Consider the following 16,656-nt stretch of genomic DNA (forward strand, 5'->3'; position numbering starts at 1 on the left):
CCTAACCCTGCACTAGAGGATCCTCTAGTATTTTGGTGGACCAGTCCAACCCCATGTGTAATTATGGGTGTAATGCCTTCAACACCCACCTAGATTGACTGAAGTACTTCAACCCTCATAACAAATTCTTGGTTTTGAATGTTGACCATGATAAGCAAATATTTCCTGTTCAGGGGTTGACCACAAATAGGCTAAATGGTAACAAAACGAAGGGAGAAATGGCTTAAGGTAAGTAGTAAAATCTTTAATGTTATAGAACCTCTTGTTCCTTGAGCATATGTCCTGTAACACATATCCATAATGAGAATAACTTGTCAATTATATCTTATTGCTGCAGTAAAACATCTTACAGGATAGTGGTTTATAATACAGTTATTTCTGAAGTATCGTTCATACTGATAATCAGTGAAATATTTTTTCGAATCTTATCCCAGCAAAACATGGACTTTTTACACAGTGTCACTGGAGGTTTCATTTTTATGGTCATATTCTCGTTTAATATTTCTTCGACCCTAAAAGAAAAATAGCAAAATATGCAAAAATCATGATAATGTCATCATTATTATATGGTACTTAAATACTGTAAATTAGGCAACAGGAACATGATTTACATGCACAAGGTGGTACATAAAGACAAGATCTCCTTAGATGTCATGTTTATGGAGGAGCATTAGGCTGGGTTCACACGACCTATTTTCAGACGTAAACGAGGCGTATTATGCCTCGTTTTACGTCTGAAAATAGGGCTACAATACGTCGGCAAACATCTGTCCATTCATTTGAATGGGTTTGCAGAGGTACTGTGCAGACAACCTGTCATTTACGCGTCGTCGTTTGACAGCTGTCAAACGACAACGCGTAAAAATACAGCCTCGTCAAAAGAAGTGCAGGACACTTCTTTCAGACGTAATTTGAGCCGTTCTTCATTGAACTCAATGAAGCACAGCTCAAAATTTACGGCTGTCAGAGAAGCCTCGCAAAATGTGAGGAGCTGCTTTTACGTCTGAAACGAGGCAGCTGTTTTCTCCTGAAAACAGTCTGTCATTTCAGACGTAAAAGCCTGCTACCGTGTGCACATACCCTTATCCTAAAGACAGCAGAAGTTTAACATGCAAAAAATAAGTTTTGTTTTTCTCAGCATAATTTATAAAGCACATACCAAGGATCATAGTGAAAAAGAGAATTGTTAACACAATAGCTTCATGGGTATCTGTGGGATTAACAATTTAGGGCAGATTTACTATTCAAATTGAGCCAGAATTCTGGTATACATGCTGTGTGCCACATTTATGAACTGTTTTAGATACTTAGCCGCGCTCGACAAGGGGCGTGGCTAAGTGATAAAGGGGCTTTGGTCTATCGGAAAGGGAACGTTGCTTAAGATGCTCCGCCGTGTCCCAAATTTGCAACACAAATTGGGCGCAAATAACTGGCATAAACTAAGCCAACCAAGAAGTGGTATGAGGAGAAAAGCGTCTTAAAAGTCTAGTTAGATGCGCCAAATTTATCTACAGCATGCACCACTTTGTTAAATTTTGCGCATCTTCTAACCGCCTTGTCTAAATTTACACTGTCTATAATTTCGTTAATCTGCCCTCTTGAGTTTATTTTACTAAACGCTTAGGGGGAATTTATCAGTGTTTTATATCAAAGTCTTAATTTAAAGCGCACTGGAGTAAAATACGCCTAATTTATTCAGAGGCGACACCTCCTAATGATAGCGTAGATTTCCGCAATCATTACTTCCCTTTTGGTGTAAATTATAGTCAATTTCTGGATGTGGTGGCCCTGTCCCCTTATAAGCCCTGCCCATTTTTTTTAAAAAGACACGGCACAAAGCAGCAAAAAATTTAGAATTATGGCACCAATATGGCTGCGCAATAATTTGAATTTTTTTTTTTACTCGTATAGCCATTGATAAGTTACTTACTACATGTTAGATAAATTGGAAATATACATAGTTTAAAAATATGGTCCCGAGGCTGGGATCTTCGGGACTAGCAAAGTATGAGCAGAAGGGTGAGCCATGGATATTGATCTCTATATACATACTCTAGCTGTCCATAGACTGAGCTACATATATTGAGAGTAGACTAGAAGTAGAACACAGACAATGTCGGTCCCTGGTATATTGTGCTGAGTAACATTTAGGGATTTAAATAGAAGAGAAGAACATACAAAGGAAAATGTAGAAAGTCGTATGTCATTAAAAAAGAAAATTTAAAAAATGAAAATAAATATGCTCACCCAATGTACCACTTTTTATCATCTAAGCCCAGAGAGCTTCCAGGTATTCCAGTCCTTACTTTCAGAAATTTTGGGACTCGACGTTCTATAAGCAAAATGGTTGCTGCAACCTAAAATTTTAAATTAATCAAATTGCTTAAATTGTAGGTTACTAGTTCAGTTACAGCTCAGTATGTCTTCAGGATGTCCATGAAGGTTTTAGTTTATCAGTGTCACGGTAATTAGTGATTATTAGTAATTAGTGGTAAGTCAGCATGAAATCTTGAAGACGGTAAACTAATGATGCCACTCAGATGGTGCTGTGAAACGTCTTCAATATTTCTAATCAAGTCCCGATGGTTTTAACTTTTTACTATTGATATATCTTTATGAGAAAAATGTTTGCAGATATGCCATGATTAATTGGTGGAATTTTAGCCCACCATTAATCCTGAGAATGGGTGTCTATATACCTGTATTTTCCATAATTCTTCTCTTTCTTGTGCTATTCTCCAGTACGTGTTGTCCATCATTGCAATGAGCATGTTTAGCAATAGTAGGTAGACAAATACCATGTACACCGAGTATGTAATGTATAACAGAGGGAAAGATGTGTCTGTAGGAATCTGCAAATCGGTCAGTCCCATCATCATTTCAATGGCCGAGTACAGCATCATGGAAAAGTCATTCAAAAAGTGCTTATTCTGCGGTTCCAGCGTCTGGTACATAATACAAAATGCTGTGGAGTAAAGAAGATTAGAATGTCTATGGCTATTCATCTGCAAACTTACATATCAAGCAATAATGAAATGGACAGTTTTCAATATTGCAGAACTTCCTAAACTAATATATATCGGCTATAATGTTCAGAAAGCCAAAAGCAAATCATTAAGGCAGATTTACTAACGCCGTCTGAAACCGAGGCAGCATAAAACTAGATGAGTCAGGCAGCAGAGGCCTAAAATTGAATATAGTGGAGCACACTATGTGCTGAATTTGGGGTATCTTGGTGCATGTCGGACGCTTAAATTTTCTTTAAGCTAACTCTTGGGCTGGCACACTATAATTAGTAAATCTGCCCTGTTGTTTTCAGATGACAATGACTGTTTCAGGAATTAATGCTCAAAGGACACTCAATACTGTTTATAGTTGTTTTAAAGCATACCTATCATGACAATTTGGTATAAATCAGTAGTACGATAAATTTGGTTATATATTGTGTATGGGAAATATGGCATCGTCCTCACCTCCCTAACTGAAGGGCTCTCTGTAAATAATTCAAAACCTCCTCAGTCACCAAACAATCCATCTAGTGTACTACAGTAAATAGTAGACAGGGAGAAAGGGGATGCAGCTATAATTTCGCGCTCATTGTTTTAGTGGAACAGCAGGAGCAGGATGGGAAAAGGGCAGCAGAAGTGGGGAGACATCTGAATGACGCAGAGCACACAGCACAGTTCTTACATCACACCAAGAAATGCTGCACACCCAGCAGAGAAAATGTGCATTTACATAAGCCACCAGGAATGGAACAAAACCATCTAATTTACATCTACGTCTGCTTATGGAGTGATTGTCAGGGTATGTTCACACGCAGTGACCAGAAACGTCTGAAAATAAGGAGCTGTTTTCAGACGAAAACAGCTCCTGATTTTCAGACGTTTTTTTTCAACAACTCGCGTTTTTCGCGGCTATTTTTGGAGCGGTTTTTCAATGTAGTCAATGAAAAACGCCTCCAAAAACATCTCAAGAAGTGACCTGTACTTCTTTTAATGAGCCATCATTTTACGCGCCGTATTTTGACAGCGAAGCGTTTAATAAAGGCTTGTGGAAACAGAACATTGTAATTCCCATTGAAAGCAATAGGCAATGTTTGTAGGCGTATTAGGGGCGTTTTTTCAAATGCCCGCATTATGTCTGAAAACACTGCGTGTGAACATACCGTTATTGTAGAAGACAGATAATTTGTGCTAAAGGGTTCTTTACATGGCTGTTTTCTATATTTGGTTGAAGAATAGAAAGTATGCCCATCTAGTGTGCCCATCAAACCAGCAGCACAGTAATATAGTGTAGCATCACCTGAATCCAACGCTGTTTTCATTTTTCAGCTGAGTGGATTTATTCCTTATATGCAAATTAGCTTTTTGGAGCAACGAGGGTGTCATCGTTGCTCCAAACGCATCTACTTTCCATCCCCAGTACGACCCTCCTTTCCTTCTTTGATTGACAGTGCCAGGCAGTGTAGAAGCCGTGATCACACCTGGCCCTGTATTCTCCAGGAGCGTGCCAATGCCTCTGCTTCTGAATCGGCGCATGCGCAGTACATCACTGAAGTTTCACCGGTCTAATCGGCTGTACTGCGCATGCGCCGATTACGTCACACTACACCCGGGTATAGTAACTGCTTCTACACTGCCTAGCCCGTTCAATTAAGGCTGGATTCACACGAGAATGTGCATTTTGCACGCGCAAAAAATGCAGCGTTTTGCGCACGCAAAAGTTCAGTGTGGCATCTGTATATGGTGCGTGGCTGCGTGATTTTCGCGCAGCAGGCATCATTATGACACTCTGTTTTGATGTTTACGAAACAGTAAAGATGAAGGGGCTTTTATTTTTTTTTCCCTTCACTTCTTTAACAGCTGTAGCGCGAATCACGCACGTCACCGGGAAGTGCTTCCATGTGCCGTGCGCGATTTGCACGCACCCATTGACTTCAATGGGTGCATGCTGCATGACATACGCTGTGAAAATCACGACGTCAGAACGGCCCCATTGACTTACATAAGTCCGTGCGACGCACGCGATTTCCACGCGTGTAGCACGGACGTAATACACGTTTGTGTAAATAAGGCCTAAAAGAAGGGAAGAAGGAAGGGTCAGACTGGGGACAGAAGGTGGATGAGTTTGCAGCAACCGTGATGCCCTCGTTGCTCAAAAAAACTAATTTAGGCATAAAGTGATTGTCACTGCAACGGAGCCACTCAGCTGAAAAATGAAAACAACGTTAGATTCAGGTGAGGCTACGCTATATTACTGTGCTGCTGGTTTGATGCCTGTAACCTTACTGTTTATATTATTTTTTAGGTTCTGGCTTTATGTAGAGGAAGGATAGAAGCCATAAAGTTTAACTCTTCTGTACTTTGTTTCTGCTATATAAATAATAAAAGCAAACAATGTCCAACTTTTACATTGAAATAATATATAAAATGCAGTCATCCCTTACCAGAGCTAAATCCGATTATAATAATGAACACTAAGCAGAACCAACACAGCAGATCCGCAAAGATTATCTGCAAGAAGGAAGATGTAAAATATAAGACTGTGCCAGTAAACTGGAATACAAAACAGACATACACCATTTCACAATCAGATTATCCTCAGTAGCCGACTAAGAAAAAGTTACGATTAAGGCCTCATTCACAGGATTGTGCTTTTGTGTCCGCAATTTATCTGCATTTTTGTGGATAGATTGCGGACCTATTAATTTCTATGGCCCTATGCCCACGGATCCGCGTGGGAACCTCAAATTCGGGCCGCAAAAACTCTGGACAAGTCATTTTATTGTCCGGATTTGCGGCTTTACAAACCGGTGACATAAATTTTTGGGTTGCGGATCCGTGAATCCTGATGACACACGGATGCACAACAAAAGTGGACCGCAATGGATCTGTGGTTTTGTGGCCCGTAGGCCTTAGGGTATATGTGTATAGAATAGTATATGCGTATAGAATTCAGTTGCAGAACTTCCGCAGAGCATTCTACGTGTGGTCTCATACTCTAAGACTTTATTTACATAATGCAAATTTAATGCAGATTTTGCATGTATTTTTTATACAAAAACCAGGAACCTAAAGAGAAGAAATATAAAAGATCTCCTGGATCCAATTTTGGTTTTGGCAAAAAAAAAAAATGCATACAAAATAGGTATCAAATCTGCACTGTGTGAACAACGCCTAAGGGTGGATGCGCACGTGGCAGATTTTGTCCAGAAATATCTGCGGCTGAAAATCTGTTCTATTCACTTGAATGAAACCTGTAAAAATCCATGTGATTGCTGTAGAAACAACCCCATTCCGATGAATGGAACTGATTTTCAGTTGCAGAAACCCACTAATATGTACCATATCTAGTTCACGGATGACAACCCTGGCATTCCTGGGACTAATTACCATTAATACTCTAGAAAAACAAATATATGAGTAGGGGCTACAGTCTATAATTGTAGTAAGGATTTAGACTGGAGACCTTACAATAGAAGATTCTTACTGTACCAGTGTTAACATTAAATACTTCTACTCTAAAAAAATATTGCTTCAAAGAAAATGGAATTCTTAGTCACTGAATAAGTACATACAGCTTAGTATTCCTCACATCAGTGTAACAGAAAATGTATTCTACTTCCGATGACAAAAATGTTCCATTATCTGCCAATGTCATTTTTTGTACATTTGTCTCTAATAGAGATGCTGGCTAGCAGTTGAATACACAAATGAGAGTAGTACCCATAGCAAAAAGAAAACAAAAAAGGAGCTTCCCCTTTATGTTGCTACTGTATTTTACTATACTATTCCTTGTAGACTCTTAGACCAGGGCCAACCTCCCTTGTTTAATTAATTTGTTGAGCTTGGAGAGACAGGAAGATGTATACAGGTTCACATATGTAAGGAGATGGGGCTGGAGCTTGTTCGACCTTATTAGTGAGATGGATAATTTAGTTCAACTTTGCATGTGCAAACTAACAAGGTACAATATTTCTCTTATTTAACATTTCTTTACAGTTCAAAAAATGCCTATGGTATTCGTAACAAAAACTCATCTACGAAGTAGTTTTGAAACTGACACAAAAAAAAATCCCAAAGAGGATGTGCAAAAAATAGCAATAAAACCTGTGACTTTTCTTATCTTTCGACAAAGGTAAAAAGTAAGTGTGGTCTCCAAGGAGACATAGTACCGTAGATGTAGATTTCATTTTCTGCCAGTTTGACAGTTCAAAATGTAAAAAATAAGTTAGTCGTAGGCCATTTTCACACGCCATTATTTCGTTTAGTATTTTGCATCGGTATTTGGTAGCCAAAAGCAGGAGTGGAATTTAAACAGAGAAAAAGTGTAATGGAAAGATTTTTTCCTCTTCCATGTTTTGGACCCACTCCTGGTTTTGGCTTCCAAATACTGATGCAAAAAACTGACCAAAATACTGCTGTGTGAAAGTGGCCTTAATAAATGTGAACCAATGAGTAAAATATGAAGACTCAATGCCCTCAACTCAGTAGGTGTTTGAAATATCACATCCTGTGGAAGGGAGAACAGACCCATCTGGTACTAGTATGAACTGAGTCTTGTCCTGCTGAGATTTCTCCATAAGTTTCATGCGAATTGTATACAGTCATATATACTCTTTACACTATTTTAAAACTTCCCTTAGTTTATTTGCAGAATGAAAACTACAATCACACTAGTTGTTTTCTGCTCCGCTTCCATTACATATGCAGGCTTCTTACCTTCTGAATCATTATTGAAAATTGGCCCAGCATTTTAAATCCTCTGGCAAAGTAGATTGAATTGCACCATCCAATTATTAAAGCCAGAGAAAGTGGAATTGCTTCTCCCTCGTGTCCTATAACTCTCAATATTGCTGCAGAGAAAATTAACAGCGAATATCCCCCCCTATGGAAAACAACATCTTAGTTAGAGGGCAAGTTGATCATTTTGCAGATATCAGACAGCACAACGCAAAGACATTGACAATAGATTTATGTATTTGATGTATTTCTGATATGCTTTTAGAATTGTTCTCTGCAATATCAGGAGTGCTGTGTAAATTAATCAAAACTGATGGAAACAAATTAATCTAATAGGCCGAGGCCTTAAGACATTTGTGTTACCAGAGGAACCCCCGGGCTGCCTATTCATAAAGCAGTCTGTCAATTTGGAGTCTATTAAGCTTTAATGACAGCAACTTGCCACCATGACAATGTGCCAGACAGCCTGTCATTCTGACATATTTATAAGCAAAAGTAGATGCGATATTTTGGATTAACATGGTAATGAAATAAATTGCGAATGCTGGCAAACACAGTGCTCTTCATTAGGGTTAATAGTTGCGACTCTATTGAAAGACAAAGGAGTTGTATGAATTTCCATTTCATTGCATTGAATGTGCGGAGCAGAATGGGTAATCCTGTGCATATGGGAGATGATAAACATTGCTCGCTTTGCTTGAAAAAACATAATGCTCCTTGATGATCAGAATAAATCATGTTTCTTTTATATGTAAAGCTGGCACCAAAGCAAGGTATGCAGAAAACACATTGGGTAGTTGGCACGACAAGACAACAACGCAACACTGTTCAGAGAGAAAATCTCCCACTATACCGTCTGTCGACTTACATTCTCTTATCATAGTAATAGCATTATAGTGGTGTAACTGAAGCAAACAAAAAATTTAGTTCGAAAATCCCTACTTCCTACTTCCCTACTCCGGATGTACAAAATAAAATGGGGAATTCACATTGTTATGCCATTCACATAGTCCGAATTGATAATAATCAGTAGTATGTATATTATCTACAGTATTGGGACTAAACAACAACTCATATGGTGGAAATACATGACTCAGTTGTACAGTTGTAGACTGAAGCAACAAATAAGGCCACATGACTGACCACGCCACCTGAATGGAGGTTTCATATTGCTATGGCTTCACTACTGCTACTTGTGGCATTGAATATCATAACTTCTGGTCTCTGCAGACAAGGAGAGGATGCAACTCTGGATTGTGGATTACATTGTATAAATATATATAATATTACTTTCATTTGTACTGAACGTTAGGTAAAACATTACCGTACATTAATAAGGAGAAAGGACCACCAGTTGATGCATTTCCTATATATTTTTTTGGGCCTAGTTTAATAAGCAAATGGATCTGAAAAAAAGAAAAAAAGAAAAAACATGAAATGAGGCTTCATAGGACCTTGAAAAGAAATGTTTTCACTTCACTAGAGTCTTGTTGCTATGGATAGCCAATTAAAAAAAGTTAAGCGTATACCTCGCTGACAAGAATAAAGATTGCTCCAAACAGTGTAATTATCTCCCCCGCCAGCCTCACAAAGTCTTCTGTACTTTCATAGGATTCCTTAAAGAGAATGAAATACATTGTGTTATATGGGAAGGCATGTATTTGTTCTGAGTACTTTGGCTTCTAATATAATTATTTGGGATAATTAGTTTAACAAAATCTTTAACAACTTACACAAATATCCTTTAGTTTCATTACAGTTATGTTATCCCCTTCTCCATGTGGCAACGGCTTCAAAGGTCGAAAGAGGCTGACAGTTGTGAATATCACCATGTATGCGACATAGCTTAGCATCCAGATAAGAAAACTCTTATAGCCAAATGACTTCCATTTCTGACTTAGCAGTTCTTTGACTGGTGTAACATCCACAAGCTTACGTACCTAGAGTGAATGCATTCGATATAAAAATCAGAAAATGTATAATATAAAAATCTAAATTGGCAACATATAGTAGAATCCAAATCTTAAGTCACTTTGGACATTACAAAGCACATTTGGTTTGGGTTAATATAAGTAGTAATGAATAGCATTCTAACTTTTAATGCCATAGTTCATAATGTACCATGCTGCCGTGTATAACAGAAATCATTCTCATCATCATCAATATAATACAAAATATTTAGAGGTAGATAAATATATTCTTCCGTAATGAAAATCATCTATAGGCCGGTGCTATAGCTTAAGAAAATGTTTACACAAGCCTATTAGGACTGAGTGCAGAATCCATATATTTAGAGCCTAGACTGGGATTAAATACTCTGGCAGGGCTTAAGAAGAGTACTAACATGGCAGATCTGGGGGCCTTTAGTAGACACCCTTACGTTCGTGTCGCAGGGGGATTGATGGGATGACAGAGGGGCCCCCTCTCTGAATAACAGCTTAGATGCCGTGGTCGCAATTTAGCATAGAATCTATGCCGGGATTGGAATTCTCTCTTATCCCTGTCGTTGGAACACGGGGTTAGCTGTAATATACACCTGTACCATATGGAGCCGGCTCAGCCCGTGAGCTCGCGTCATACTCTACCCCTCCCACTATGACATACATGTACATCATGATGCGTGAAGGGGTTAAGGTGGTTGTCCAGGATTAGAAAAACATTGCTGCTTTCGTACAAAATTAGTGGCTCAACTGTTCACAGGTTATGTGTGGTATTGTAACTCAGCCCAATTAACTTCAGGGAGTTGAGCTGCAATACCAGACACAACCCATGGGCAGGTGTGTTTCTAGTAGAAAGCAGCCATGTTTTTCTACTCCTGGACAACATCTTTAAAGCAATTTTGGTTTAGTGATTCATTAATATTAGCCAAAACATTTCAATTTATAGTTTATTAAAATGGAAATTTGACTTCCTGTACTCTTCTCACCATGTTCTATATTCCACAACCCATGTCCAATATCTTGTAAACATCTATGCTCTTGGTCAATAATTTCACAAGTTACATAACTGCACCATCTTTTTTTATTCCAACAGTTAGAAATGTTTCACGATGAGTTGTAGATCATGAAATAGATATAATAAGGATGGTGTCCATTAATGTAACAAGGTTACAAGAAATTAGGCTGAAAAGTCACACTGTCCCTCCACTGTGAAATGCTGTATATCATACTTTCTTCCAACTGTGAACTAGTTAATTGCATTTTTTTAAAAAATAATATTAAAATTCATATTTAATTCATTTGGATATTATTAACATGGATTTTTAGCTAGGAATAATTGATGACACAAACTATTTTACTTCAATTTAAAAAATAAATATTTATGATGTGCATTTATGTTCGCTCTGTGCATTCTGAGAATTTTAGATCCTTTAGTTAATGGTATCTTAGGAGTTGGTAAGAGAAAATATGCATAAAGTGTGGCTCCTTATAACAGTTCTACTATAGTTAATCCTCTTAGAAGAAAGTATTTTAATTTTATACTGCTCATATAGTACAAGTACCCTAGAAATGGAAACATCAATTAGGTGTGAAGAGAAACACGATTGCAATGAATTGCAGGCAGCGCACATTTAAGTCAACATGTAGCAAACGAAAAATAGTTAAAAAGGGCATTACTTGAAAAAAGCACGTGTTCATTTCTCTTGGTTGCCAGAGAAAGTATGAAGCAATAGATGGATTATAGAAAAATTAAAGTGTATCCAGTCCTCTGAACTTTTGGGAGGATATTACTGGGTGAGGGAATAATTGCTCTCATTTTCGTTTTTTTAACTAAAGTCATAAGTATATTTTATAGACACAGGGGTGACACACAAAACTAGATTTCTACATAAAACAAAATATACAAAACATCAGTATGATTCTGCTTTACAGATCACAGAAGTGAAATGAATAGAAAATAGTTAGAAAACTAAAGCATATTGCAGTGGTCCCCAAACATTGGCTCTCCAGCTGTTGCAAAATTACAACTCTCAGCATGCTCTGACAGCCAGAGTCTATCAGGGCATGCTGAGAGGTGTAGTTTCACAACTGCTGGGGCACTAGGAGACCACTGGTTTACTGTGTTATTAAGCCTCTAACCAATTACTGGTAAATAAGACAATGTATGATAGACTTACATTATTTATTCATTGAAAACAATATAAATATTAAAATGACAAATTAAATTATGCATTTACCTGGGGCTTTTGGCTGGAGGTTATGATATCCAAAACTGATCTTTGAGTCATCCATGTATCAATATTTGTCAAGTCATATATGCTGTATGATATTGTCCCTATTGTCCAGTAAACCTTCTTTTGCCGCTTGACAAGATAGCTGAACATCTGTAATAAAAATTAGACCAGCCATTAAATCTGTATACATGTGCTAAAAAATATAATTGACTTGTTTTTATAGGAATTAAACCAAACAAAGCAAGTTCATTCAGTAGACATGTTGACTAATGGCTTACTAGTAGTTACTGTGCTACATATGAAAATGTGGAAAGAGTCACTCACCACCATTTACTGAACTCACTTAGGACATGTATTGAGCTGCAGGTGTGATGTTCCCCCTATAGCCAACAACTGCTATATGTGAAATAATAAAGCTGCCTATCTATCTTCCTTTTCCTAAAAAAAACCAGCAACTTCTGGTGGACGGGGCAAAGGGGTTAAGTTCCTCTAACCCCTTATAAACGTGCTCAACCAGAGTAAGGCTATATAAGTCTATACCAGTGGCAGGTTATCCTATCGGCACTTCTGACCCCAGGTAGCCGCCAAAATCTCCCATATGATAGTCCGCCCCTGGCCAGCCCCATTCACTTGAATGGGGCTCAGCATGTTCCCTACATGGCGGGTGGCCGGAGCATTACTAAATATGCACTTCGGCCCTTCATTCTCAGGATCGATGGGGTGATAAAGTGTTGGCACACTGAAGAAAATAGCTTAAGTGCGCATGAGGCCTCAATGAAAGTTAAAAAAAAAATGTAACCATGTAATTGATTCTTTTTGGGAGACAATATCTGAATATATTATAATTTGGTATACAGGTCACCAAATGTATTGCTATGTAGAAAATTTCCAGAGCAGCATATACACTGACTATTTTAAACACTTCATTACTACACTGACTTTAATTTGCTATTTAATACTTGCTGCTGGCACAGCTCCAAGAGCGTATGAAATACTTTCAGGTGTGGCGAATAAAACTTGTGAGTAGAATGGCTGTAAAAATTGGGGATTTGGAATTACACACAATACCTCGTCTACACATTTTCCATTAAATCGCAGAAAGGAAAGTTGATGGTTTTCGAATTATAAATAAATATTTCTAAATGCTCCTCAGTGTCAAAATAATTTTCTTTCCAAACATCTTGCACACATCTCTCATATGTGGCAGCATACTGCATTATTTATGGTCTCACAAGAAAATGGGATTTCAGAAAGTTAAAGTAGGAAGACAGCCAATACTTAAAGTGAGGATAGCAGATCAGATGAATAATTGAAGAGTTTAGTGACTAACTTCGATGTTTCCCTCATTGGCTGCCAACTTTAATGGAGTAAAACCATCATTATTTTCAAGATGCTCTGCACACTGAGAATCCTTGAGTGACACAAGGTCTAGGATCAAATTATACATGTGACAGGCCATCTCTTTGTTCTGCTGCAGGACTAGTGTATGAAACACAGTATTCCCTGAAACAAAAAAAAATACATTTATTTCACCTAATGTCTTCCCTATGGAAAACAAAACTAACAATGTTCATGCTTTATAATTGATCTACAGGTATGAATGTAATAGTAACAAGTGCTACTGTGTTAGAGGAGTGACCAGTCTTTAGTGGAAATGTGAATGGAATTGAAACAGAGCTCAAACTTTAAGGGGTTTTCCAGTGTTTCTTAGGATAGGCCATCAATATATGGTCAGTCTGGTTCATACTGGTCAGCAGAACGGCCGCTGTGGCCCGATCGCTGCAGTACTTGTAACAGCGATGTCCTTACATATGTGGCTGTGTCTGGTACTACTGCTCAACCCCATTCAAATGAATGATCTGAGCAGCAGTACCACACACAGCCACACTTTTATGGACATGGCTATATCGGGTATTGCAGTAAAGGGGCTGTGGCGATCCATTCATTCTGCTAATCGGTGGGCATCCTGGGTGTAGGACCCGCACTGACTACCATCAATGTAAAAATCACAGAAAATCTTTTTAAGAAACCTAGAAGATTGAGTGAGTGTACTGCCAGAGATAAGTGAATCTTTAAAAAAATTCTCTTCTCCATTGATTATAACTGTCTTTCTGCTCTCTGAGCTGTTAAGATACCGTCAGTATGAAGAATGAACACTGACCTATAAATTTTAAGAGATCTACTCAATATACTGTTTGCAAGGCAAAAGGAATCTCCTTGTAAATCATCAGAACATTATATACGGTTGATTGGACAATTATACACATTTTTGGTATTTAGCTATCAGAAGATAGAGCTCTACGTGAAGGAGAACCTCTATTAGAAGATGGAATATACTGAAGGTATATATGTGAAGGTTTCCCATGGAATACCAGGCAGAATATAAAGACTGGACAGATGCCACATGACCTTAGAACAAAAACATGCTAAAATACCAAATGGCTGTGAAATCTTACAGAATAGAAGTAGCATTCATAGTAATTTAATCTTATACAACTAAGGCTCTGTTCACATCTGCGTTGGGGTCCCGTTCTGACGTTCCGTCGGAGGTTAGTCGACTATGCTATTGCTTCCGGCAAAACGACGGGTCCGACCGGTGCACAAAAGAGGCAAACGTAAACCACGGACACCGGCTCCGTCACCATTGAAATAAATGGTGATGGAAACGGAAACCTCTGGTTTCCGTCGGTGTCAGTTTGTGTTTGCACAGGGTCCCGTTCTGACAGAAACCTCAGACGGAACGTCAGAACGGGACCCCAACACAGATGTGAACAGAGCCTTATTTAATATCGAAACGCATCCCCTTCATACCTTGTGGCTAAAAGAAGTATCATATATTTAGGGGTTCCATAATTTAGGAAAAGCAACAATTGTTTTTTAAATTCTAATGCAACTTATTTAAAATAATAAGTGAATTTTCTCAGCTGTAAAATAAATCAGCACTAGTTAAAACAAAAAAAAAAATTTACCAAGTGAGTCCTGAGCAGTAAGAGGTGCATTATACTTCACAAGCAGAAGTTTTGTGATTTCTTCATTTGCTGTGCATGCTGCAAACGATAATGGATATTCTCCTGGAGAAGGAAAGAACAATGAAATAAAAAAAAAAACAATATATATATACACCGTTCAGCCATAACATTAAAACCACCTGCCTAATATTGTGTAGGCCCCCTTGTGCTATCAAAACAGCTTTGACTGCAGATTTCCATTTTTCCAACGGAATCAATAGCGCAGTCGACTCCGCTATTGATTCCGTCATTAAAACGAAAACCTTCCGGAATGGTGACGAACGGAAACCATTAGCGATGTTTCCGTCACCATTGAGATCAATGGTGACTGAAATGGAAGCTGTGGTTTCACTTTCACTTTCAGTTGCAGGGTTCACCCGACGGAAACCTCCGATGGAACCCCGAAACGGAAAGCGAACGGTGATGTGAACAGGCCCTTAGTCAGTCTCCTTAATGATTCCCCAACATTTATCACACGCCATTCCCGCAGCAGCAGATTTCTGAACTTCATAGCTCTTAATCTATCAGTTTTTGGTTCTAGGTGAACTAATTATTAAAACAAACTCAGACATGTAGAAGAAAATGTATTTCTATGTGCTATTTAGGCAGAGATACTTTCCAAGGTGACCCTTCCAGCAACCCAAGGGACTAAGCAGGTCCAGCACAGATGTAAGTCATATGGCAGTCTGTTGCTTGCAATATATAATCAGTTTAGATTTTTATTGTAACCATCCCATTGATACAATATCACAGCTTGGAAGCAGAAACTCTGAAATTGCATTTGGCTTTCATCCTATCAAAGACATAACTTGGACCATCCTTCTGTCATAGCAGAGAAAAAGACACCGAAATCTGAAATTTAGCAGAGGCTTGAAAGCAGTAAATGGCACAATGATGAAATGCGTTCTACACACTAATGAACAATCATACGGACAAGCAATGTGGGAGCGGATAGTGGGGATCTGTGTAGCTGGGATCTAAGTACATCTGAATGGCAGAAATTATTTCACACTTTACTCTGACTAAATGCAACTCATGAACTTGGCACAAATGCAGAAGAGACAGAAGGCACATTTGTATGAATATTTATGGTGGCTGAAAAATGAGATCTGATTGCCAAAGTCATTTCTCCCAGTACAGAGAAGACTGAACAGTTTTAATATGGTCACCTCAAGTACATATAAAGAACAGGTGGGCGACACCTTCCCAGGGCAATACAGCGTGGTTACTTATAAATAAGGACAACATCATATGATAAATTCATGAAATCCTCCAATTTTCTATATGCACATGTTGTAATGTATGTACATTTGTGTTGATTTTTTTTATCGCAGTGTAAAATGCTCAATTGTGATTTATTTTGGTTCAGATAAGACCCCAGAGATGGGCACAACAAGCTGGTTAGTGCCCAGTTAGGGTATGTGCACACGATAGCAGGCTTTTACGTCTGAAAAGACAGACTGTTTTCAGGAGAAAACAGCTGCCTCGTTTCAGACGTAATTGCTCCTCCTCGCATTTTGCGAGGCTTCTCTGACAGCCGTAAATTTTGAGCTGTGCTTCATTGAGTACAATGAAGAACGGCTCAAATTACGTCTGAAAGAAGTGTCCTGCACTTCTTTTGACGAGGCCGTATTTTTCAGCTGTCAAACGACGACGCGTAAATGACAGGTCGTCTGCACAGTACGTCGGCAAACCCATTCAAATGAATGGGCAGATGTTTGCCGACGTA

At 38.5% G+C, this 16,656-nt stretch overlaps 1 protein-coding gene across 1 annotated transcript in view; it reads right to left on the reverse strand.

Annotated features, from left to right (window-relative positions):
- Window positions 1-361: 361 nt before the first annotated feature.
- The window catches only part of LOC142760860 (transient receptor potential cation channel subfamily V member 5-like), a 44,755-nt gene continuing 28,460 nt past the window's right edge, over window positions 362-16,656 (reverse strand). The window contains exons 5-15 of the mRNA XM_075864034.1: window positions 14,889-14,990; window positions 13,250-13,422; window positions 11,923-12,069; window positions 9,479-9,685; window positions 9,275-9,361; window positions 9,075-9,151; window positions 7,725-7,890; window positions 5,450-5,516; window positions 2,700-2,965; window positions 2,248-2,357; window positions 362-512 (exon numbers count right to left, since the gene is read on the reverse strand). Coding sequence (XP_075720149.1) covers window positions 362-512; window positions 2,248-2,357; window positions 2,700-2,965; window positions 5,450-5,516; window positions 7,725-7,890; window positions 9,075-9,151; window positions 9,275-9,361; window positions 9,479-9,685; window positions 11,923-12,069; window positions 13,250-13,422; window positions 14,889-14,990 — 1,553 coding nt within the window. The remainder of the gene's footprint in view (window positions 513-2,247; window positions 2,358-2,699; window positions 2,966-5,449; window positions 5,517-7,724; window positions 7,891-9,074; window positions 9,152-9,274; window positions 9,362-9,478; window positions 9,686-11,922; window positions 12,070-13,249; window positions 13,423-14,888; window positions 14,991-16,656) is intronic.

This window comes from Rhinoderma darwinii, chromosome 4 (genome assembly GCF_050947455.1).
Source record: "Rhinoderma darwinii isolate aRhiDar2 chromosome 4, aRhiDar2.hap1, whole genome shotgun sequence".
NCBI classification, from domain to species: Eukaryota; Metazoa; Chordata; class Amphibia; order Anura; family Rhinodermatidae; genus Rhinoderma; species Rhinoderma darwinii.